Below are 26,346 nucleotides of genomic sequence, written 5' to 3'. Positions count from 1 at the left end.
CATGAAATTTGTTGTTTTATGGCAGTAGTACATTGTAATACATAAAGATAAAAACTATAAATTACAATAAGAAATATATAATATAAAAAATTAAGTAGTGCAAACAGAGAGCAAAAGAAAGAAAAATAAGTATTGAGGTAGTGTACATGGGTTGATTGTCCATTCAGAAATCTGATGGAGGAGGGGAAGAGGCCTTTCCTAAAACATTGAATCAGACCACACTTTTAGTACTGTGAGCAGTATGCACCCCTTAGCTAAGAAAAGATGTGCTGGCATTGGAGGTACACAAAGATTCCAGGAATTAAAGGGTTACCATATAAGGAACATTTGATGGCTCTGGGCTTGTATTTGTTGAAGTTTAGAAGAACGAGGGGGGGGTTCTCTTTGAAATCTATCAAATACTGAGAGGACAGAGATAGAGTGGATGTGGAAAGGATATTTCCTTTGGTGGGGGAGTCTAGGACCAGAGGGCAGATCGTCAGAATAGAAGGACATCCAATCAGAAAAGAGATGAGGAGGAATTTCCTTAGCCAGAGGATAGTGAATCTGTGGAATTCATTGCCAGAGAAAGATGTAGAGGCCAAGTCATTGGGTATATTTAAAGCAGAGGTTAATAATTTCTCGATTAGTTGGGGCATCAAAGGTTACAGGGAGGAGACAGGAGGATGGGGTTGAGAGGGATAATAAATCAGCCAGGATGAAATGCTGGAGCAGACTCAATGGGCTGAATGGCTTAAATCTGCTCTATTGTCTTATGGCATCCAAGGTCTCGTTGTTTTACAGCATTACCCTAGGTTCATACATTTCCAGGCGACCGTCTGGACTCTGTCCTTATGCTGTACGGCCTTATAATAAAGCTGATTCTGGTTCACCACTCACTCTCTGTAAATAAACCTGCCCCACACATCTCCTTTCAACTTTCCCCCTCTCACTGTAAATGCATCGATCAGCTCCCTTGAATCGACCCTTCAAAGTCTTTTCTGCACACATTCTCGATTCCTAACATCTCGCCTATGGCAGGGTGACCATGGGCACCGCGGCAGTGTAGCGGTTACTGTGACACCATTACAGCTCACGGTGTTCCGGAGTCCAACTCCTCCTGCTGTCTGTAAGGAGTTTGTACTTGCTCCTCATGACAGCGTGCCTTTCCTCTGAGTGCCCCGGTTTCCTTCCACAGTCCAAAGACATACCGGTTAGCAGGTTAATTGGTCATTGTCAATTGTCCTGTGATTGGATTAAATCAGTGGGTTGTAGGGTGGTGTGGCTCACTGGGGCTGAAGGGCCTGTGCTGCGATATATTTCTAAATAAATAAATAAAACTCAACACAATAATGCATGAGCAGCCTCATCAGTCTCCTGTACAACCACACCATACCTCACAACGTCTATACTCAATGTCCTGACTTAAAAGTTGAGAGGTCATGGTGCAGTTAGTCATAGTCATAGTCATACCTTATTGATCACGGGGGAAATTGGTAATAAAACCATAAATAGTTAAATAGTGATATGTAAATTATGCCAGTAAGTTATGAAATAAGTCCAGGACCAGCCTATTGGCTCAGGGTGTCCGACCCTCCAAGGGAGGAGTTGTAAAGTTTGATGGCCACAGGCAGGAATGACTTCCTATGACACTCTGTGTTCCATGTCGGTGGAATGAGTCTCTGGCTGAATGTACTCCTGTGCCCAACCAGTACATTATGTAGTGGATGGGAGACATTGACCAAGATGGCATGCAACTTAGACAGCATCCTCTTTTCAGACACCACCGTCAGAGAGTCCAGTTCCATCCCCACAACATCACTGGCCTTACGGATGAGTTTGTTGATTGTGTTGTTGTCTGCTACCCTCAGCCTGCTGCCCCAGCGCACAATAGCAAACATGATAGCACTGGCCACCACAGACTCGTAGAACATCCTCAGCATCGTCTGGCAGATGTTAAAGGACCTCAGTCTCCTCAGGAAATAGAGACGGCTCTGACCCTCCTTGTAGACAGCCTCAGTGTTCTTTGACCAGTGCAGTTTATTGTCAATTCGTATCCCCAGGTATTTGTAATCCTCCACCATGTCCACACTGACCCCGTGGATGGAAACAGGGGTCATCGGTACCTTAGCTCTCCTCAGATCTACCACCAGCTCCTTAGTCTTTTTCACATTAAGCTGCAGATAATTCTGCTCACACCATGTGACAAAGTTTCCTACCGTAGCCCTGTACTCAACCTCATCTCCCTTGCTGATGCATCCAACTATGGCAGAGTCATCAGAAAACTTCTGAAGGTGACAAGACTCTGTGCAGTAGTTGAAGTCCGAGGTGTAAATGGTGAAGAGAAAGGGAGACAAGACAGTCCCTTGGAGAATTGTATTAAGTTTTAGTCACCCTGCTATTGGAATAACGTTAACACTAACAGTTAGGAGTTATAATACAGTTGCATCTTACATCTCCACCTATCACTGAGCAACCCATGTCTCATCCCTCCCCCCACACCTTTATAATAAGTCCTTCCCCTCTACACTCTCAGCCCTGACATGGGATCTCCACCTGAAACATCAAACATTCATAAGACCATTAAACCGTAAGACATAGGAGCAGAATTAAGCTATTCAGCCCATTGCATCTGCTCCACCATTCCATCATGACAGATTTATTATCCCTCTCAACCTCATTCTTCTGCCTTCTCTCCATAACCTTTGAGACCCTCACTAATCCGGAATCTATCAACCTCTGTTTTAAATGTACCCAGTGGCTTGGTCTCCTCAGCTGTCCATGGCAATGAATTCCACAGATTCACCATCCCCTGGCTAAAGAAATTCCTACTCATCTCTGTCCTATAGTGACAGCCATCTATTCTGAGTCTGTGTCCTCTGGTCCTAGACTCCCTCATGATAGAAAACATCCTTTCCGCATCCACTCTATCCAGGCCACTCTACGTTAGATAGGTTTCAATAGAAAGAAAGATAGAATTCAAATGATAGTCAGATAGATCCCTCTGCCTCCTCACATGTTGCTTGACCCATTGAGTTTCAATATGAGGTTCTTTTTTGTTCCAGGTTGGAGAACAGGGTTTAGCGGGAGTATAAATCTATTTATTCATTTACTTATTGAGATACACCGCAGAAAAGGCCCTTTTAACCCTTCAAGCCACGCCACCCAGTAACCCCTAATTTAACCCTAGCCTAATCACGGGACGATTTACAATGACCAATTAACCTATCAACTGGTACATCTTTGAACTGTGGGAGGAAACCGGGGCACCCGGAGGAAACCCATACATGCCAGGAGGAGGACACACAGACTCCTTACAGGGAACAGTGTGAATCAGCCATAGTGGAATGGCAGAGCAGACTTGATGGGCCAAATGGCCTAATTCTATCCCTATGCCTTATGATCTTACAGTCTATTCCAGCATCTGTGTCCGTTGTGCTGCCAGATTTAGTACTCAGATAACTGAGGTCGGCAACGGTAGTGTAGCGGTTCACATAACACTATTACCTGGGTTCCATTCCCGCCCCGTCTGTAAAGAAATTAGACATTCTCCCCCATGAACTGCATGGGTCTCCTCCCACAGTCCAAGGAGGTACCACTCAATAGGCTAATTGGTCATTGTATATTGTCCCGTGATTAGGCGAGGGTTAAATCAGTAGGCTGCTGTTTGGCGCAGCTCGAAGAGCTGGAGGGGCCTGTTCCGCACTGTATCTCCAAATAAAGTTTTAAAAAATAAACACTCTTCACATGGGTGTAATTCGGCAGCGCGGGCTCGTTGGGTCAGAAAGGCCTGTTACTGTGCTACACCTCCAAATCAAAAGTGTGGCAACACTTGTGGGCTGCCCCCAGAACATCCTTTTTCTGGGAGGGCCCTTAATACAAACAATGCATTTCACTCTAATTTTTGATGTACACATGATAAAATGAATCTGAATGAATTGGAAATAAAAATAAAATATATTATCCTTTTATCAGAGACCACTTCTGACCTTTAACCTAAGACATCAGCTCTGCTTCTCTCCCCACACCCGCTGCTGGTACTGCAGAATATTCCCAGGACTCCCTGATTTTGTTTCAGAATTCCAGTATCTGCATCTCACCTTCATGTGGTACATCATCATCTCATTGGCCAGGTGACTTCTGTACTGGGCTTCGTGAACCTTCTTATACAGCAATGACTAAGAAGAAGGAAAAAGAGGTCAGGACATCCAACAGCATCATCCTGCTCACTAATGATATGCAATTGAATTTGAAGACAGCATGCGGGGTAAATGGCATGGTATGGTTCTTTGACGTGTGGAGGAACATGTCCATAGATCCCTCAAAGTTGCCATGCAAGTTGATAGAGTTATTAAGAAAGCGTGTGGTGAGCTAGCCTTCATTAATTGGGAGGTTGAGTTCAAGAGCAGCGAGGAAATGTTACAGCTCTATAAAACCCTGGTTAGACCACACTTGGAGTATCGTGTTCAGTTCTATTCACCTCGTTATAGGAAGGATTTGGAAGCCCTCAGCCTCCACCGCTCCAAAGAAAACAAGCTAAGTTTATCCAAGTTGTATCTCATATCCTCTAATCCAGGCAGCATCCTGGTGAATGTCGTCTGCACCCTCTCCAAAGCCTCGACATCACTTCATTATAGGAAGAATGTGGAAGTTTTAGAGATAGCGTTGAGGTTGAGACCAGGATGCTGCCTGGATTAGAGATAGGTTGAACAAGCTAGGAATTTTCTCTTTGGAGTCAAGGAGGATGCGAGACGAGTTGATAAAGGTGTACAAGATGATAAGAGACATAGAGTGGAGAGCCAGAGACATTTTCCCAGGTTGGAAATGACTAATTCAAGGGGGCATAATTTTAAGGTGATTGGAGGAAAGTATAGGGGTGGATTTCAGAGGTAGGGTTTTTTTAAACACAGAGTAGTGGATGTTTGGCACGTCCTGCCAGGGGTGGTGGTAGAGGCAGGTACATTAGAAACTTTTTAAAACACTCTTAGATAGGCACATGGATGATAGAAAATGGGGGGGAGGGCTATGTCAGAGGAAAGGGTTAGATTGAACTTGGAGTAGGTTAAAAGGTTGGCACAACATTGCGGGCTGAAAGGCCTGACTGTGCTGTGTTCTATGGTCAATGTTCTATGATCAATTTCTCTGATTACATTTAAAACATCAATCAGATCTCCCCTCAGCTACTGCCACTCGAGAGAAGACAACTCAAGTTTGTTAAATCTTTCCTTGTACAGCAGTTCACTCTGTAATCCAGGCACCCTCTCCAAAGCCTCCCCACCCTGTAATAGGGCAACCAGAACTGCACACCAACCCTGAGCTGTAAAGTTCTATGTTCCATGTACAGATAGGGTAAGTTCAAACAGGCTTTCCCCCATCAGGTTGGCTGAGACTAGAACTAGAGGTCATGGGGTAAGGGTGAAAGGTGAAATATTTAAGGGGAACTTCTTCACTCAGAGGGTGAAATGAGCTGTCGGTGGAATTGGTGGATGCGGGGCTTTGTTTCAACATTTAAGAGAAGTTTGGATAGGTACATGAATGGGAGGGTTATGGTCTGGGTGCAGGTCAATGGGACTAGGCAGAACACACTGGGTTGAAGGGCCTGTTTCTGTGCTACAACTTGGAGCCACCTAAACTCCACGGCCCACGCCCCCTGTCCCCTGTCCCTCCCCGTGTACTCACGTGTGCAATGCTGATACCACAGTAGATGGAGAAGGCCAGAGCCAGGTCCTCATCAAACTTGGTAAACCACGGCCCATTGACCTTATTACACAGCTCGGCTACCCCAACGATCTCTGTGAAGGCAGGGGTTGGGGAGGAACGGGAAAGGGAACAGCATCAGACCAGAAACAGAGCATTAGGCAGGAGTTTGCAGGAAGAGATGTCTGTCATCTCAACCCTGCTCCACCTTTCAGAATCCTTGACTCAGATTTGAATTTTAAATCCCACCTAAAAATGTGGCCAGAACAGCATTTCGATGCTTAAGAAATGATACAAAGGTACGTCCATTTCTGTCACATAATGATACAGAAAATCTAATTCACGCCTTTGTATCAAATAGACTAGGTTACTGCTATGCACTTTCTACTGGCCTTCCAAAGTAACTTCAACTCATTCAGAACACCACGGCTAGACCTTTAACCAAAACCAGGATGAAGGAGCATTATCACTCCCATACTAGCTACTCCGAATTGGCTTCCTGTAACTTAATTATTGTTTTTAAAGTTCTCTCACTTGTTTTTAAAGCCCTCAATGATCTGGGACCAGAGTACATCACAGAATCATTTTTGTTTTATAATCCTGCTTGAGCTCTCAGATCTTCTTACACCAGTCTCTATAAACCTAAATAATCTCCCTCAAAAGATAATTGGCAGGTTGGCTTTTTTGAACTGCGCCCCTAAACCCAGGGCACACAGTACTGCAGTGGTCAGCACAACACGTTACAGTACCAGTGACCCGGGTTCAATTCCCATTGCACGGTAGTGTAGTGGTTAGTACAACGTTTTACAGTACCAGTGACCCGGGTTCAATTCCCATCACACGGTAGTGTAGTGATCAGCACAACACGTTACAGTACCAGTGACCCGGGTTCAATTCCCATCGCACAGTAGTGTAGTGGTCAGCACAACACGTTACAGTACCAGTGACCCGGGTTCAATTCCCATCGCACAGCACTGCAGTGGTCAGCACAACACGTTACAGTACCAGTGACCCAGGTTCAGTTCCCATCGCACAGTAGTGTAGTGGTCAGCACAACACGTTACAGTACCAGTGACCTGGGTTCAATTCCCATCGCACAGTACTGCAGTGGTCAGCACAACACGTTACAGTACCAGTGACCCGGGTTCAGTTCCCATCGCACAGTAGTGTAGTGGTCAGCACAACACGTTACAGTACCAGTGACCCGGGTTCAATTCCCATTGCACGGTAGTGTAGTGGTTAGCACATGGCTTTACAGTACCAGTGACCCGGGTTCAATTCCCATCGCACGGTAGTGTAGTGGTTAGCACATGGCTTTACAGTACCAGAGACCCGAGTTCAATTCCCATCACACGGTAGAGCAGTGGTTAGCACAACGCTTTACAGTACCAGCGACCCGGGTTCAATTCCTGCTGCCTCAAGAAGGCAACATCCATCCAAAATCCCCAACATCCAGGCCACGCCATCTTCTCACAGCTCCCATCGGGCAGGAGGTACAGAACCCTGAAGTCCCACACCACCAGGTTCAGGAGTAGCTGCTTCCCTTCAACCAATTGGTTCTTGAACCAACCAGGACAACTCTACTTACTACCGCAGTACAGCAACACTCTGAACACTTTCATCACCGAGCATGACAATGGACTGTAATTGTGTTCTTTCTCCCATAGGGCAGAAGAGATACAAAAGCCTGAAAGCACATACCACCAGGCTCGAAGACAGCTTCTATCCCACCATTATCAGACTCTTGAATGGTCCCCCTGTATGATAAGATGGACTCTTGACTTCACAATCTACCTCGTTATGATCTTGCACCTTATTGTCTGCCTGCTCTGTACTTTCTCTGTAACTGTTATACTTTATTCTGCATTCTGTTATTGTTTTACCTCATTGTACCTCAGTGCACAATGATTTGATTGGTATGAACAGTTTGCAAGACAAACTCTTCACTGTACATGTGACAATAAGAAGCCAATTCTAATACCCACACTCAAGGACTAGAGTGGTTAGAGTTACAGAACACTACAGCACAGAAACAGGCCCTTTGGCCCATCAAATCCATGTCAAACTATTAATCTGCCTTGTCCCATCAACCTGCACCCCAACCATAATTCTCTATACTCCTCCCATCCACGTTCCTATCCAAATTTCCCTTAAATCAAACCAGAATCCAGCACTTCCACTGGCAGCTCATTCTACACTCCCTGAGTGAAGAAGTTTCCCATCAGTTTCCCCTTAAGCATTTCACCTTTCACCCTTACCTTATGATCTATAGTTCTAGTCTTGCCCAACCTCAGTGGAAAAAGCCTGTTTGCGTTTACCCTATCTATACCCCCTCATAACTTTGTTTTACTATCACATCTCCCCTCTTTCTCCTACACTCCAGGGAATAAAGCTCTACTCTATTCAACCTTCCCCTATAACTCAGGTCTTCAAGTCCTGACAACGTGCTTGTAAATTTTCTCTGCGCTCTTTCATATCTATTGAAGGTTCAAAATGGCAACTCACCACAACCTTCTCAAGGGCGACTAGAAGGGGCAATTAAATGTTGGTAATAATAAACCAATTCCAATTATATATTCCTTCTCTAAGAGCATGATGACTAGTGCAGATAGGCACCAGGGTCAGCACGGATGATTTGGGCCAAAGGGTTTGTTTCTATGCTGTACAATAAACCAATTCACCTCAGATTCCATCAAGGTATCCTCTAAGCTGATGGAAGAACATTGGTTCCTCCAACTTCCAGTAATATTCCCCTCCCACTTCTTCCATTCCCTCTTCACCTCACCTGCCTATCACCTCCTTCTTCCCTTTCTCCTATGCTCTACTCTCCCGTCCTATCAGATTCCTTCTTCTCCAGCTCTTTACCTTTTCTACCCACCTGGCTTCACCTATAACCTTCTAGATTGTCCTCCTTCCCTTCCCTCCGCCTTTTTATTCTGGCGTCTTCCCCTTTCCTTTCCAATCCTGATGAAGGGCCTTAACCTGAAACATCAACTGTTTGTTCATTTCCATAGATGCTGCCTGACCTGCTGAGTTCCTCCAGCGTTTTGTATGTGTTGCACCAATTCTATATTGACTAGAGTAGAAAGGCACCAGGGTCAGCATGGGTGAGATGGGCCAAAGGGCCTGCTTCCATGCTGTACACACTCCAAAATTAATTCCACATCTGCAATGTGGGATTCGAACTCAGGTCCTGGGATTCCCAGTCCGGCACACCATACAAGAGCCGGGCATTGCCCTCGGCCCATACTCACGGTTGTTCTCATCGATAATGGGGAAGCAAAGGATGTTCCTGGTCCGGAAGCCAGTTGTGTCATCGACGCCCCGGTAGAACAGTGGGTGAGAATAAGCATCCTTGATGTTGAGGATCTGACCAGTGGTTGCCACATGACCGGCGATCCCCTGGTCTGCTGGCATCCGGAATTCAGCGGACTGTGGGGACATGGACAGAGCAATCGGGGTAGTTGGGATGGAGGCTTGGGAGGGTGTGGGTAGGGGTAGGACAGAGGGAGGCACAGAGAGTGATGGACACAGACAGAGAGACAAAGAAACACACACAGACAGAGACACACACAAACAGAGAGAGAGAGACAGAGACAGAGGCAGAGAGAGAGGGGCAGTGGCAGAGACGGAGAGAGACACGCTCAGACAGAGACAGTGACAGAGAGAGAGAGAAAGAGAGAGACACAGGTAGATAGAGAGGGAGAGAGACACGGGGGGGAGGGAGGCAGAGAGACAGACAGACACACACACACTTTCACAATTGTATTTGTTTCTATAAGATCCCCTCCCCTCTCATTCTTCTGAACTCCAGCGAGTATAGTCCCAGGCAACTCAGTCTCTCCTCATAAGCTCATCTCCAGAACCAACCTGTTAACCTCCTCTGCACCACCTATTGAGGAAGTATATCTTTCTGCAAGGAGACGAGGGCTGCCCGCAGTACTCCAGGTACGGCCTCACCGGTACCCTGTACAGTTGCAGCATAACCTTCCAGCTCCTAAACTCATTCCTTCTAGCAATGAGGCCAACATTGCATTGCCTTGTTGAGGACGTTACCAAGACCATAAGCCATAGGAGCAGGTTTAGGCCTTTCAGCCCATCGCATCTGCTCCACAATTCCATAATGGCTGACTTATTAACCATCTCAACCCCATTCTTTCCCTTCTCCCCATCATGTTAGATGCCCTGACTAATCAAGAACCTATTGACCTTTGCTTTAAATATACCCAATGATTTGGCATTCACAACAGTCTGTGGTAATGAATTCCAAAGGTTCATCACTCTCTGGCCTAATAAATTCCTCCTCATCTCTGTTCTAACGTGATATCCCTCTATTCTGGGGTCTGTGCCCTCTAGTCCTAGGCTCCCCTACAATCGGAAACATCCTCTCCACATCCACTTGATCTAGGCCTTTCAATATTTAGAGAGCTTGAGATGAGACTGGATAGGCTTGAGCTTTTCACCCTGAAACTTAGGAGGCTGGGGTGGGGGGTGTGACACTATATAAGTTTATAAAATCATGAGGGGCACAGGTAAGGTGAACAGCCAAAGTCTTTTCCCAGGGTAGTGGAGTTTAAAACGAGAGGGCATAGGGTTTTCGGTGAGAGGGGAAAGCTTTAACATTAACCCAAGGGAAAAGTGTTTCACACAGTGGGTATAATGCTTGGAGGGGAGTGGGAAAAAGCATAGGTATGGCGGACGTGCTTGATTCCTTGCTGGGTTGGGGGCTGGCCTTTTCCATCAGTGCTGCCCTCCAGTGTTCGCTCAGGGGAAAGCAATCTGGGTTGCATTCATCTACAGCTGCACTAGTGCATGATGAGAAACCGCTGCATGTTTGATCTTACAGAAACATGGCTGTAGGTCAACATCCCATGTACTATCAAACTACAAGCCATGGCAGTTAGGGACTTGGGCTATATTATTGTTAGTGACTGTGCGTTTTTCTGCTATCATAACTATATGTGGTCCATGTGCTGTGTGCTGGTGGTACTGTGTTTTGCACCATGGCCCCCAGAGGACTGCTGTTTCATACGGCTGTATTCATGTGTATGGTTGAATGACAAACTTGAACCTAAACTTGATACAGGCCAAAGGGAGGCAAATGGGATTAAGATAAATATGCATCTTGGTCAGTATGGACAAATTGGGCCAAGTGGTCTGCTTCAGCGCTGTATGATTCTGAATATTGCGAGGATCCCAGATAGTCTGGATAAATTCGGCATAGCCCTTTTGACCCTCACCAATTTTTATCAATTCACATAGAAAGCATCCTATCTAGATGTATACTTTGGTATGGCAACTGCTCTGCTCATGACTGCAAGAAACTGCAGAGAGTTGTGAACACAGCTCAGCATATCACGAAAACCAGCCTCCTCTCCGTGGACTCTGTCTACACTTCTCTCTGCCTCAGTAAAGCAAACAACATAACCATATACACAACTCACCCAAGTCAGGCAGAAGATACAAAAATCTGAAACCATGTACCACCAGGCTTAAGGAAAGCTTCTGCCCCACTGTTATAAGACTATTTAACAATCCCCTAGTATGATAAGATGGATTCTTGACCTCAAAATCAACCTCATTATGGCCTTGCATCTTATTGTCTACCTGCTCTGCACTTTCTCTGTAATTGTTACACTTCACTTGTATTGTTTTATCTTGTTCTGCCTCGGTGCACTGTGTAAAGAAGTGATCTGTATGGATGGTACACTGTACGTCAGTCAGTATATGTGTAATGAAGTGATCTGTATGGATGGTACACTGTATGTCAGTCAGTATATGTGGCAATAATGAACCAATTACCAAAATCATTTATGTATTAATCGGTATCTTGGTCAGCACAGACAAGTTGGGCTGAATGGCCTTTCAAGAGCTGAAAATTACCCCCAAGCACTCTCCCTTCCTATGTTATTCAACTTTCATCCTCTCCTCAGTCCTGTAGCATGAATCTGTGTGGTACAAATAGACTCTGCTCTCACAAGCCCCAGTGACGCATCCCAGCCAGACATTGTCAGGTTGACCAGAGAAAGCCCCTCACCTCATCAGTTACAAATCCTCCATCGAACACTTTTGCAACAAGCTCCTTATTGTTCTGCTCCAACAGGAACACCGAACAGCTGTGGGAGGGAAAGAGGGAATGAGTTTAACATCACTGACAGACATCAAGGGGAGTAACTGCCTACAGGGCAGGGGGAGACCCTCTTTAATGGGTATGGTCGATGGGGGTACTGAATAATAGGTATAGCTAAAGGGGACTGGCCATCCCTCTAAAAGGTATAGCCAATCAGAATGCTCTTTAAAAGGTGTAGTCAATGGGGATAGACTATCTTTAAGAGGTGTAGTCAATGATGAGAGACTCATTTTAAAAGATGTAGCCAATGGAAAGAAAGCTGCTTTGAAAGGTGTAACCAATGGGGAGAGTGCCTGATTAAAAGCTGTAGCCAATGGGGAAGCGACTCATTACAAAGTGTGGCCAGTAAGGAGAGACTCATGTTAACAGGAGAAGCTAATGGGGAGATAGCCTCTATAAAAGTTGTAGCCAATAGGGAGAGGCCTCTTTCAATGCAGTGGCCAATGGGAACAGACTATCGTTAAAAAGTGTAGCCAATGGACAGAGAGTTTCTTCAAAGATGTAGGCAATGTATAGAGGTTCCCTTTAAATTGATGAGCAACGGTTTCCTATAAAATAATTTGACGGGTAGAAGTTCCCCCTTTAAGTAGAGGAGATGTTTTTACAGAGGGGATATGATGAAAAGACTCCCTCTTTAATAAGGGGGAAGGTGACAGGGAGCCTCTCTCTTTAAGAGGGGTTCTGCATCAGGAGAAACTCCCTCTTTAAGGCTGATTTATACTTGTGCGTTAAATGTACGCTGTAGGTATGGCGTAGCCGCGAACCCTACGCAGTATCTACGCTGAACCCTACGCCGTAGCCTAACGCGCACCTCTCCCAAAATGTAACTACGTGTCGCAGCGTCGTAGATCGCAACAAGTGTGATTGGTCTGCTTGATAGCATCACATTTCCTCCTATGCTGCGATAGCTTCCCATTGGGCAACTGAAGGGCAACTGTGGCTTCAATGCTTTCCATAAAGCTTTACAGACCTCTGAAATTATGGAGGACCCTGTGCTTGACGCCAGTTTGTAGCTAGCTGCTACAGCCTGTTGACTTCTACCTGAAGCTAAAACTCAAATGGTGATTGCCAGTCTCTGAGTATCCTGTGCGTACACTGATGCAAATAAATGGTTGGAGACGATGCACCAAATCGTCAAATCTACCTGTCGGCATCCGAAAATATTTGAAATGCACTTCCTCGTCCATGTCTCTCAGTGGCCAGACAAGCACAGAAAATTCACCCTCCTTCAGTTTCAGTTGCCATTGTTTGAAGCTTGAGTTTCTTCGTGTTGAGTTCAACACGAAGAAACTCAACACAGTGGCATAGAAACCCCACCACCAACTAGCATTTTGGCGGTGAATTGCAGAGTGACGCAGACACACCAACTCACAAGTATAAATGCTCACAACTACATAGCCCACTTGCATAGGCTGAGGCGTAAGCTAGTACACACAAGTATAAGTCAGCCTTTAGAAGGGATCCTTGTTGAGAAGACAACAGTAGCCATAACTTGTCTTCCTATGGCACCTTTAATCATTGGTTTTATTAATTTTATGCTTTTAACCTGAGATTCACTAAATCCCTTCAACCTGAGTAAAAAATTGGAGTATTGTGTTCAAATCTGGTTGCTCCGTTATAGGATGGATGTGAAAGCTTTAGAGAGAGTACAGGGGAGATTTACTGGAATTCTGACTACTCCCCCTCCCTTTCCAGTGCTGACTCGATGAGCTGAATGGCCTAATTCTGCTCCTATATTTAATGGTTGTAATAGATGCTGCCTGGCTTGCTGGGATCCTCCAGCATTTTGTGTGTGTTGCTCAAGATTTCCAGCATCTGCATAATCTCTTATGTTTAGAATTTAACAGATGCTGCTCAGATTAAAGAGCATGTTTTATTAAGATAGGCTGAGTGAGCTAGCACTTTTCTTTTTGGAGAGAAGGGGGATAAGAGGAGACTTGGTAGAAGTGTACAAGATGATAAGAGGTACTGACGGAGTGGACAGCCAGAGACTTTTTCCCAGGAAATGACTGGGAGAGCACAATTTTAAGTCATAGTCATAGTCATACTTTATTGATCCCGGGGGAAGGTGATTGTGGGAAAGTATGGGGGGGTGTGAAGATGTCAGAGGTTGATTATCTACACAGAGAGTGGTGGGTGCTTGGAACACACTGCTGGGGTGGAGGTAGTGCTGATACATCAGGGACATTTAAGAGAGGAGGGCTATATGTTAGGAAAGCGTTAGATTGATAGTAAGATCGGCACAACATCGTGAGCCAAAGGACCTGTAGTATGGTATAATGTTCTAATGGACATCCATTTGATGTGATTGCCAACTGATTCGAAGAAATTGTAGGGTTGATATCAGAGGTAAGTTTTTTTTCACACAGAAAGTGGTGAGTTAGTGGAACGTGTTGCCAGGGGTGGTGGTAGAGGCAGATACATTAGGGACATTTAAGATACTCTTCGATAAGCGAGAGTACGCTGTGAAACAGGGACACTTCTTTTTCCCTTATTAGGGAAAGAGAGAGAGAGAGCCTGTGGTATGTCAAATGACCGGGTGAACGAGTAGTTTTTGGGGTACTGGAATTCTGTGTCACGCTTGAGTGCTCGGTGGGGGGCACAGATGCTTTTTTGCTGGTGGGGGAGGGAGTGTCGTCTCTTTGCTGCTGCTTATTCATGGGAGGGGGAGCTGGGGGACTTTGGGGTTCTAACATTTAACTGTCATTCATTCTTTGGGGCACTCTGTTTTCGTGGATGTCTGCGAAGAAGAATAATTTCAAGATGTATATTGTATACATTTCTCTGACATTAAATTGTACCTTTGAAACCTATTGATAAGCACATGGATGAATGAAAAATGGAGAGCTACATAGGAGGGAACAATTAGAGATTGATCTTGGCCCAGACAAGAGAAAATCTGCAGATGCTGGAAACCCAGGCAACATATTCAAAATGCTGGAGGAGCTCAGCAGGCCAGGCAGCATCTTTGGAAAAGATTAAAGAGTCGGCATTTCGGGCTGAGAGCCTTCATCAGGATGGGGTGAAGATTGATCTAGGAGTGGGTTAAAAGATCAGCACATCATCGTGAGCCGAATGGGCTGTACTTATGCAGTACTGTTCTATGTTCAAAAAGCATTCCAGTTTGCTTTTTGCGGTTGTTGTCAAATATAATCTGAGGGCAGAAGTCATTTGGATACGTGAGAAAACACTTGGACAAAGGGCTCGGCATTAATGAAGATCATAAAACACAGAGACCTTGATTTTGTTATCTCCCTTTTTTCTTTCAAAGTCAAGATTAGGTTTAGGGTGACACTCTTTCTAAAGTTTGCATTTCTATAACACCTTTAACATCCCCAGGTGCTTCACAGCCAATGGAACGTTTGCATTGATACTACACGTAGCACAGAGCAGACACCACCAGTCATTGTTCAGGATGATGAATTATGCCTGGGGATTAAGGCCAGAGGACAGGCAGGGCTCTGTTCATGTCTGACCTGATACACAGCGTGGACTCTTGGCCTCACAATCTACCTCATTATGATCCTTTGCTCCACCCACAAAAAGCAGGATTTCTCGGTAGCCAACCATTTTAATTCCAATCCCCACTCCCATTCCAACACGTTGGTCCATGGCCTCCTCTATCCCCATGATGAAGCCACTCTCAGGGTGGAGGAGCAACGCCTCATTTTCTGTCAGGGTAACCTTCAACATAATGGCACAAACATCAATTTCTCCAACTTTCGGTAATTTCCCCCCTCCTCTTCCCTCTTCTTCAATTCCCCACTCTGCCCCCCCTTACCTCTTCTCTTCTCCTCACTTGCTTATCCCCTCCCCATGGTCCTCCTTTCTTTCCCTTTCTCCCATGGTCCACTCTCCTCTGCTATCACATTCTTTCTTCTTCAGACCTTTACCTTTTCCACCTATCAACTCCTAGTTTCTTACTTCATTCCCTCTTCCTCCAGTCACCTGGCTTCACCTATCACCTTCTAGATTATACTCCTTCCTTCCCCACACCTTCTGTCATCTTCCCCCTCCCTTTCCAGCCCTGATGACGGGTCTCGACCTGAAACATCAACTATTTATTCATCTCCATAAATGCTGCCTGATCTGCTGAGTTCCTCCAATATCTTATGTGGTGTTGCTCTGGATTTCCAGCATCTGTGGAATTTCTTGTGATGTTACGATCCTGCACTTCATTTTTTGCCTGCACTACGCTTTTCCAGTAACTTTTACACTTTATTCTGCATTCTGTTATTGTTTTCCCTTATTCTACCACAATGCAATGTGTAATGATTTGATCTGTACGAACAGTATGCAAGACAAGCTCTTCTCGTATCTCAGTACATGTGACAAAACTAAACCAATTCCAATACCAGTTCAAACACCACCATGGATGATCCCAAGCCTGTCTGCTAAAGGAGGAGGGTTGGGCATGGGGTTACCAACCCCATCCCATAAAAACCCAGAGCTACAGAAACGCCAACAGAAGCTCCAAAGACCTCATCCCTGGGAGAGGAAGGACCTTCACTGAGAAGATGTATGAAGTCATGGGGTGAAAGCAGAAGCCAAGGAGACAACCAAACTTTGTCCCAGGACAAAGCACTCTGGATGGAGGTCTTCACCTCATTAGGGGCAATTGGCTTAAGAAGAAGAAGAATATCAATTCACCTCTGACTGGGAGGCATCTCCGGATTGGAGCTCGAAGCTGCCAGTCTTCTTGCTGAGAAAAGAAAGATGTCGCTGAAGTCCCATTACCTACCTGTCGGTGGAACTCACCTCTCCGCATTGGTAAGGTTGCGTGCTTCCTGAATGATCTCTTGAAGGAGCACTGTAACGTTATCTGCAAAAGTCAGAACAGGCAGTCACCTTGAAACCCTCCGAGTGTTCCTAACCCCTTCTAATGTGGAGAAGCAGCTTCACATAGAAACAACAATAATTGGTATTCATTTCACAGGACTCCAGCACATTTTTATATGTCACCATATACAACCATGAGATTCTTCGTGTGATTTCACGCAAGGAAATGAATCTCAGGGTTGTATATTGTAACATATATGTACTTTGATAGTAAATTGACTTTGAACTTTGGTTGCATCACGGTTAGGCATGGAGGGGCCACAGCACAGTATCTGAAAAGGCTGCAGAGGGTTGTAGACTCAGGCTACGTCCACACTAGACCGGATCATTTTGAAAACGCCGGTTTTGTGTAAAAACGATAGGCATCCACACCAGGCGTTTTTGAAAATATCTCCGTCCACATTAAAACGGATATTTGGGCGAATCTCCGCCTACTGGGCATGCGCAGGACACACAGAAAACAAGCGAAGAGGAAATGGTATACTTGGTGCGCGTTTGTCCAATTACAAACTAGAAAAACTTAAAAGGAAATTGCCAAACGAAAGATTTGGTGCGCGTTTGTCCAGAAACATTTCCTGCAACCATAGCCTCTTCACCGATGAAAGGGACGACAGCTACAACTAAATGCAATAAGGCTTGTTACTGGGCAAAAGTGAAATTTGCTGTTACCTCATTTGTTTGCCTTTACTTTTGCCATGTCTTTGTGTATTATTTTGCTGTATTTAACATATGCAATAAAATGAGTTACTGGGCAAAAGTGACAATTGCATCTATTGAATGTTTGCATAAGCAATACATTAATAAAGCACCTTGTTAAATGTATAAAACATGTCTGCATCAGTGTTATCTTGTATTTCCATACAATGTTATATTAGGCTGTTACACATCTATTGTCAGATATTGTTGTGGTGTTGGAGGCTGCATTCAAGAAAAGAATGAAATGCTGCGTTGCCGCTACCATTTGTTCTGGCACATCATGGCAGCGTTCTTAAAGATAGCCGGTTACCCTGTACACACTACGCTGGATATTAGGCGTTTTCAGATTTATTCACTCTGGAGAGGTGTTTCTGAAAAGCTCCATTTTCGGGGGAGGAAAACGTCATTTCAGTGTGGACGGAGAGTCAAAACGAAGAGAAAAAAGCTTTGGTTACGGATTTATCCGGTCTAGTGTGGACGTAGTGTCAGTCAGCTCCATCACGGGCTCGAGCCTCTCCACCATCAAGAATACCCTCCAAAGTCGATGCCTCGAGAAAATGGCATCCACCATGAAGGACCCTCACCACCCAGGACATGCCCTCTTCTCCACCGCTACCATCAGTGCGGAGGTACAGGAGCCTGAGACACACACTCAGTGATTCAGCAACACCTTCTTCCCCTCCTCCATCAGATTTCTGAAAGGACATTGAACCCATGTACACTACGTCAAGCAACACACATCAAAGTTGCTGGTGAACACAGCAGGCCAGGCAGCATCTCTAGGAAGAGGTACAGTCAACGTTTCGGGCCGAGACGTCGACTGTACTTCTTCCTAGAGATGCTGCCTGGCCTGCTGCATTCACCAATAACTTTGATGTGTGTTGCTTGAATTTCCAGCATCTGCAGAATTCCTCGTGTTTACGTTTTTAAATACATTATCTCACTACTTTTTTCACTCTTTTTGCACTAATTATTTAATTTACATTTTCAATGCACTCCTTACTGTAAGGAGTATTTTTGTTTTTATATACTGCAACGTACTGCTGCCCCAAAGCAAATTTCACAACATATGCCAGTGATAATAAAGCTGATTCTGACTGACTCTTCCCCCTGCCATCAGATTTCTGAATGACCCACGAACAACACCTCTTTATTTCACCCTCTTTTTTCACCACTTTTTTAAAATATTTCTTTTGGTAACTTACAGTAATTTTTTTCTGTCTTGCTCTGTACTGCAACGCAAAGCAACATATTTCACGACAGATGCCAGTGATAATACACCTGATTGTGACCTGGCATTTGTTGGGAAGTGCAGTATTTATTGCTCAGCCCTGAGAAGGAGCCGCTGAGCCGGCTGTTTAATTCAAAATATAGCACAGTACAGTACAGGTACAAATTGTAGATATCGTCAAAGATACCCAGAACCTGTGCCATACCATCTTCTTGTACCTCCCCCCTCTCAAGGAGGAGGTAAATAACAAACGACTTCGTTACTTCCTCACGAGGTTCAGGAACTTTTGTTTACCACTGCATACTTTAATAAACCTATACAGATGTACTGTTCAAAGCATAAACACAAGAGATTCTGCAGATGCTGGAAATCCAGAGTAACACACACACACACACACACACACACACACACAATGCTGCAGGAACTCAACAGATTAAGCAGCATCTATAGAGAGGAATAAACAGTTGACCAGTTGACGTTCCAGGCCAAGGCTCTTTATCAAGACTCCGGTAGACTGTTTATTCTTTTCCACAGATGCTGCCTGACCTGCTGAGTTCCTCCAGCACTTTGTGTGTGTTACAGTTGGAAGCATTCTGAATGGTTGAGCTATAAGGAGAGGTTGGACAAACTTAGGTTGTTTTCCCTGTAGTGGTGGAGACTGAGGGGAGATCTGATAGAGGCTTATGAGATTACGAGAGACTCCGATAGGGTGGACAGAGGGTTTTTTCCCAGGGAGGGTTTGAAGGTTAACTATTTCCCTCCGATGATGCTGTCTGACCTGCTGAAATCCTTCAGCTCTTTGTGTGTTACTCCAGATACCATTACCTGCGGCCTCTTGCGTTTCCTGTACTCAGTGTCGTGACCGATAAAGGCCAACATGCCAAACGCCTCCTTCACCAGTCTACTTGTGACCACACGTTGAGAGAATTATGTACTTGTAATCCTAGGTTCCCCTATTTTACAACACTTCCCTAGATTCACAGACCTAACTGTGCCTTAAAGGCCAATAAGAGGATGCAGAGGAGATTTACCGAGAGGCTGCCTGGATCAGAGAGCTCGTCTAATGAAGATAGGTTGAGTGAGCTAGGGCTTTTCTTTTTGAAGCAAAGGAGGACGAGAGGTAACTTGATAGACGATACAAGATGATAAGAGGCATAGATTGAGTCGATAACCAAAGACTTTTTCCAGGGCGGAAATGGCTAATATGATGGAACATAATTTTAAGGAGATTGTTGGTAAGTGTAGTGGGGGGGGGGGATGTCAGAACAAAGTTTAGGAGGGATTGGAGGCAAGTAGGTGGTGGGGGGAGGAATGTCAGAACAAAGTCAGAGGAGAGTGGTGAGTATTTGGAACATACTGCCAGTGGTGGTGGTAGAAGCAGATACAATAGTTCATTCATTCGTTATCTGCCATGTGTTATGACGTGGGCGATCATGGTCTTTCCATGACCTTAACTGTTCTTGGAAAAGTTTTCTACAGAAGTGGTTTGCCATTGCCTTCTTCTAGGCAGTGTCTTTACAAGACGGGTGACCCCAGCCATTATCAACACTGCCTGGTGTCAGTGGTCACATAACCAGGACTTGTGATATTCGCCAGCTGCTCATACGACCATCCACCACCTGCTCCCACGGCTTCACGTGACCCTGATTGGGGGGCTAAGCAGGTGCTACACCTTGCCCAAGGGTGACCTGCAGGCTAGCGGAGGGAAGAAACGCTTTACACCTCCTTTGGTAGAGACATATCTCCACCCCACCACCCATAGATACATTAGGGGCATTTAAAGACTCTTAGATAGGCACATGGATGATAGAAAAATGAAGGGATATATAGGAGCGAAGGGTTAGGTTAAAAGGATAGTACAACATTGTGGGCCAAAGGGTGATGATCTATTTTATATATTCAGTGTTAAGGGAAGAAGGCAGGGAGATGTGGTAGAGAGATCAGAAATCAGCCTTGGCGGAGCAGACTCAAGTGGCATAGTTCTGCTCCTATGTCTCTGTTCTAACAACATTCCCCTAGACTCATACCATTCCAGGTGATGGCCTAGACTGTGCCTTTAAGGTCAGTTCATTGGCAGCTTGTTTGATGTGTAATTTGAGGAAGAGGAGAAGCATTCAACAACAATCAGTTGTAGGCGATGCCCCTGTTGGCATGGTATGCTATTAGCATAACCTGAATAGTAAATCCAATTTCCTCTGCCTTCCGGCAGTTATGTGTGCAGAATAACAGGAGCAGTACAAATGAGACAATAAGGAGCTGACAAACACAATACATTGCAGAATCAATGAACCACAGGCAAATCCACACACACAACACACTGGAGGAACTCAGCAGGTCAGGCAACATCCATGGAGAGGCGAGACACTTCATCAGGACTATCCCCTTATCCCTTCATTCATCAGTCCTTTCTTTATAAGACATAAGACCATATGATATAGGAGCAGAAAGGTTTAAAAGTAATCAGAGGGACAGCTTTTCCATGAGAAGATGATGAATCCACGGAATGAGCTGCCAGAGGAAGTGGCTGAGGCAGGTTCAACAGTATTATGCTGCTGGGGCAGCAGGCTGAGGGTAGCAGACACCAACAGAATCAACAAACTCATTCGTAAGGCCAGTGATGTTGTGGAGATGGAACTGGACTCTCTGACGGTGCTGTCTGAAAAGAGGATGCTGTCTAAGTTGCATGCCATCTTGGACAATGTCTCCCATCCACTACATAATGTACTGGGTGGGCACAGGAGTACATTCAGCCAGAGACTCATTCCTCCAAGATGCAGCACAGAGCATCATAGGAAGTCATTCCTGCCTGTGGCCATCAAACTTTACAACTCCTCCCTTGGAGGGTCAGACACCCTGTGCCGATAGGGTGGTCCTGGACTTATTTCATAATTTACTGGCATAATTTTACATATTACTATTTAACTGTTTATGGTTCTATTACTATTTATTATTTATGGTGCAACTATATCGAAAACCAATTTCCCCCTGGGATCAATAAAGTATGACTATGACTATTTCAGAAGCTCTTGGACAGGTATGTGGAGGGGCAGGGCTTAGAGGGATATGGGCCAAAAGCAGAATTTTTTTAATGTATTTATTTATTTTTTATTTTAATTTAGAGGTACGGCAAGGTAACAGGCCCTTCCGCCCCCACGAGCCCACACCACCGAATTACACCCATGTGTCCAACTAACTTACCAACACGTACGGCTTTGGAACGTGGGAGGAAACTGGAGCACCCAGAGGAAACCCACCAAGTTGAGGGGAGAGTGTACAAACTCCTTACAGACAGCGGCGGGAATTGAACCCGAATCACTGGGACTGTTACAGTGTTGCACTAACCGCTACACTACGGCGTCACCCCTGCTGGGACTAGCTGGATGGGCACCATGGTCAGCATGGACTGTCTGGGCCGAAGGGCCTGTATCCATACTCTATTGCTCTATGATTCCAGTTAACCTGTGGAGTTCATCCCCCCGAGCTGGAGATTGAAGGAGGGCGGGTTTTATCCACACGGGTGTAGAGGTATGATTCTCACAAGCAGGTCAGCATTAGTCAGACCACGTCTTGTTGTGAGTGTGACTCTCTCCTCCTGACCAGAACACACCCCTGTCTAATCCGTCGCTGCCTCTGCAGACTTTCTCAAAACGTTCTGCCTACTGCTTAACGTCACTGCAGAAATTGGGTTTCTTTCCAAAGGGGGCAGTACAGTTGTGTGGTGGTTCGTGTAACCCTTTATAGTGCCAGTGATCACTGATCGGGGTTCAGTTTCACTGCTGTCTCCAAGGAGTCTGCACGTTCTCCCTGTGACAGTGTGGGTTTCCTCCAGGTGCTCTGGTTTCCTACCACACTCCAAAGATGCACGGGCTAGAGTGAGTAAATTGTGGGTGTGTTAACACCTAATGGCTGCCCCCTGCACATCCCCCGACTGTGCTGGTCACTGAAGCAAGTAAAAGCCTTTCACTATGTTTCAATATTTTGACGTACATGTGACAAATAAAATGAATCTTTATGGGAAAAAAAGTTATATTTACTTACCTAAGTGTGTGAACAGATTCTTGGCAACTTGGAGAAGAGCCTGTGGAGAGAGAGAGAGAGAGAGAGAGAGAGAGAGAAAGGGAGAGGGAGTGGGAGAAAGGGAGAGAGGGAGAGATGAAGAGAGGGAGAGATGAAGAGAGAAAGAGATGAAGAGAGGGAGAGGGAGAGATGAAGAGAGAAAGAGATGAAGAGAGGGAGAGGGAAGGAGAGAGAGAGATGGAGAGAGTGAGAGAAAGTGGGAGAGAGGGAGGTAGGAGAGAGAGAGGGAGAGACAATCAGTCAGCAGTTAATAGGGTAACGAATTCTCCAACATGCCCAGCCCTGGCTCAAGGTCCTTCCTCCAGGTTCAGGCACAAGAGCATCTACACCACAAGTGATCTCTCAACATACAGTATGTACAGACACACACACACACACACACACACACACACACACACGTGCACTCTTCTCTCCCACGTACACATTGCACACAAGTGGATGCTTATTCATGCACACGCAGTCCCACACACATACAAAGACTCACACAGACCTACATACTCATATATGGGCACACACAGATACACAGTTGTTTACAGATATAGACATAAACACAACAACTTTGTGGATGTGGATGTGAAGAGGCTGTTTCCTATAGTGGGGAAGTCTAGAACCGGAGGGCACAGTTTCAGAATAGAGGAGGAATTTTTTTAAGGTGGTGAATCTGTGGAATTCATTGCCACAGGCAGCTGTGGAGACCAAGTCGTCGGGTGTATTTATTGCAGAAGATGATAGGTTCTTAATTTGTCAGGGCATCAAAGGTTACCGAGAAAAGGCAAGAGAATAGGGTTGAGAGGGATAATAAATCAGACACAATGGAATGGCGGAGCAGACTTGATGGTCAATTGGATAAGATCATAAGTCAAGAAGATTTACAAGCTATTTGGCCCATCTTGTCTGCTCCACCATTTCATCATGGCTGATCCAATTTTCCTCTCAGCCCTACTCTCCTGCCTTCTTCCCGTATCCCTTCATGCTCTGACCAATCAATAATCTATCAACCTCTGCCTTAAATATACTTAAAGACTCGGCCTCCACAGCTGCCTGTGGCAAAGAATTCCACAGATTTATCACTCTCTGGCTAAAGAAATTCCTTTCCATCACAGTTCTAAAAGGACACCCCTCTATTCTGAGGCTGTGTCCTCTGGTATTAGACTCTCCCATATTGGGAAACATTCTCTCCACATCCACTCTATCAAGGCCTTTCACCATTTGATAGGTTTCAATTAGGTCACCCCTCATTCATCTGAATTCCAGTAAATACAGGCCCAGAGCCATCAAACGCTCTTCATATGACAATCCATTCAATCCTAGAATCATTTTCGTGATCCTCCTTTGAACCCTCTCCAGTTTCAGCATATCCTTTCTAAGATAAGGGGCCCAAAACTGCTCACAATACTCCATGTGAGGCCTCACCAGTGCTTTATAAAGTCTCAACATTACATCCTTGCTTTTATATTCTAGTCCTCTAGAAATGAATGCTAACATTGCATTTGCCTTGCTCACCACAGCCTCAACCTTCAAATTAACCTTTAGGGAATCCTACACAAGGACTCCCAAGTCCCTTTGCATCTCAGATTTTAGTACTTCCTCTCCATTTATAAAATAGTCAACCCTTTCATTCCTTCTACCAAAAGTGCATGACCATACACTTCATGACACTGTATTCCATCTGCTAATTCTTTACGCATTCTCTTAATCTTTCAAAGTCCTTTGTAGCCTCTCTACTGCCCCTTCACCTATCTTCATATTATCTGCAAACTTGGCAAAAAGCCATCAATTCCATCATCCAAATCATTGCTTTATCCATGCTCGAATCTTTCCTGTAATACCATGGGCTCGTAGCTTGTTAAGCAGCCTCATGTGTGAAAACTTGTCAAAGGCCTTCTGAAAATCCAAATACACAACACCAACTGATTCTCCTTTGTCTATCCTGTTTGTTACTTCTTCAAACAATTCCAACAGATTTGTTAGGCAAGATTTTCCTTTGACAAAACCATGCTGACTATGGCCTGTTTTATAATGTGCCTCCAAGTACCCTGACACCTCATCCTTAATAATCGACTCCAACATCTTCCCAACCACTGAGGTCAGACTAACTGGCCTATAGTTTCCTTTCTTCTGCCTTTGTCCCTTCTTGAAGAGTGGAGTGACATTTGCAATTTTCTAGTCTTTTCAAAACATTCCAGAATCTAGTGATCATTGAAAGATCATTACTATTGCCTCCACAATCTCTTCAGCCACCTCTTTCAGAACCCTGGGGTGTACACTGTCTGGTCCAGGTGTCTTATCTACCATCAGGCTTTTTAGTTTCCCAAGAACCTTCTCTCTAGTTATGGTAACTTCGCACACTTCATGCCCCTTGACACCAGGAATTTCCACCATACTGCTAATGTCTTCCCCAGTGAAGTCTGATGCAAAATACTTATTCCGTTCATCCGCTATTTCATAGTTCCCGCATTACTACCTCTCCAGCATCATTTTCCTGCGGTCTGAGCTCTCTTATACACTTTATGTAGCAGAAGAAACTTTTCATATCCTCTTTATTATTATTATTGGCTAGCTTACTTTTGTATTCCATCTTTACCTTCTTAATTACTTTTTTAGTTGCCTTCTGTTAGTTTTTAAAAGCTTCCCAATCCTCCAACTTCCCACTAATTTTTGCTTTATAATATGCCTTTAGGTGAGTGGGTGTTGGGGAGATTGGATGGGGAGTGTTGGCGCAATTTAATTGGTGTGCATTGGCTAATGAAATAAGTGAGATTGGGGTGATTGGACAGGTGAACGTTGGGGTTATTAGATCGGTAAGCATTGGGGTGATGGAATGGGTGTGCGCTGGAACGATTTGATATTGGATTATCGTATGACTGGATTGGTGGGTGTTGGGTGTGATTGGATAGAGGAACCTTGCAGTGCTTGGATTGGTTGGCATTGGGATTATGAGATAGGGTGATTGGATAAGGGACCTTTGGGGTAATTGGATTGGGAGCACAGGTATAATAGGATAGGCAGGAATTGGGGTGGTTGGACAGGGAGTGTCGGATGGTTGGATTGGGAAAATTTGGAGTGATTGGATTGGTTGGTATTGGGGTGATGAGATAGGTGGGTGCTGGGTTAATTGGACGGGGATTGTTGGTCTGACTGGATTGGTGGGCACTGGGCCAGTTGGAAGTGTTCTGAGCAAGAGTTGGTCCATTGTCCAGATTTAGCCAGATCCATCACATCACCTGACATTCGATCTTCAGTTTCTGCTCCTTCTGCACTGACATGGTGCTGGTGAGGACGCTGGCTGTGTACCGGAAACAATGCCGAATCGTTTGTTCGTCCACCTCCGTGTAACTGCGGGCAGAGAGGGAACACACAGTCCTGTGTTGGTTACAGTACTCTTCACAGACCTGGGGTGATCTCAAATGCCATAACCACCTCCAACATTGTGCCACCCCTCAGTTCCTGCCTCCCCCACCTCAGCTGCTCAAGCAGCAGTGAGCATCCCTCTCTGTGAGACCATCCATTGATTTGTCCTGGTACATCTTACCCCTTCCTCTCCACCCCTGACAGATCCTGGACTAGGGTGATCACACTCTCAGTTCCACCTCCCCAGTGTCTAGGTTAGCTAGTTAACATGTTAACCAGTGGTGCAGAACCCAGAGTTCGGGAAGGGTTAATAGAAGAGCTACCTTTATGGCGTGCTTTCCACAGT

General features: G+C 45.1%; 1 protein-coding gene across 6 annotated transcripts in view; it reads right to left on the bottom strand.

Annotated features, from left to right (window-relative positions):
* Positions 1-26,346, bottom strand: part of LOC140199980 (cGMP-dependent 3',5'-cyclic phosphodiesterase) — a 343,544-nt gene that overhangs the window by 50,114 nt on the left and 267,084 nt on the right. For all 6 annotated transcript variants that reach the window (XM_072262534.1, XM_072262539.1, XM_072262536.1 and 3 more), the window contains 7 exons: positions 25,874-25,985; positions 22,611-22,650; positions 16,565-16,628; positions 11,714-11,792; positions 8,931-9,108; positions 5,659-5,771; positions 4,080-4,157 (listed from right to left, as the gene is read on the bottom strand). In XM_072262534.1, the coding sequence (XP_072118635.1) occupies positions 4,080-4,157; positions 5,659-5,771; positions 8,931-9,108; positions 11,714-11,792; positions 16,565-16,628; positions 22,611-22,650; positions 25,874-25,985 (664 nt within the window). The remainder of the gene's footprint in view (positions 1-4,079; positions 4,158-5,658; positions 5,772-8,930; positions 9,109-11,713; positions 11,793-16,564; positions 16,629-22,610; positions 22,651-25,873; positions 25,986-26,346) is intronic.

The sequence above is a fragment of the Mobula birostris genome, chromosome 7 (assembly GCF_030028105.1).
Source record: "Mobula birostris isolate sMobBir1 chromosome 7, sMobBir1.hap1, whole genome shotgun sequence".
Lineage (NCBI taxonomy): Eukaryota > Metazoa > Chordata > Chondrichthyes > Myliobatiformes > Myliobatidae > Mobula > Mobula birostris.
This window is presented reverse-complemented; position numbering and strand designations above follow the sequence as displayed.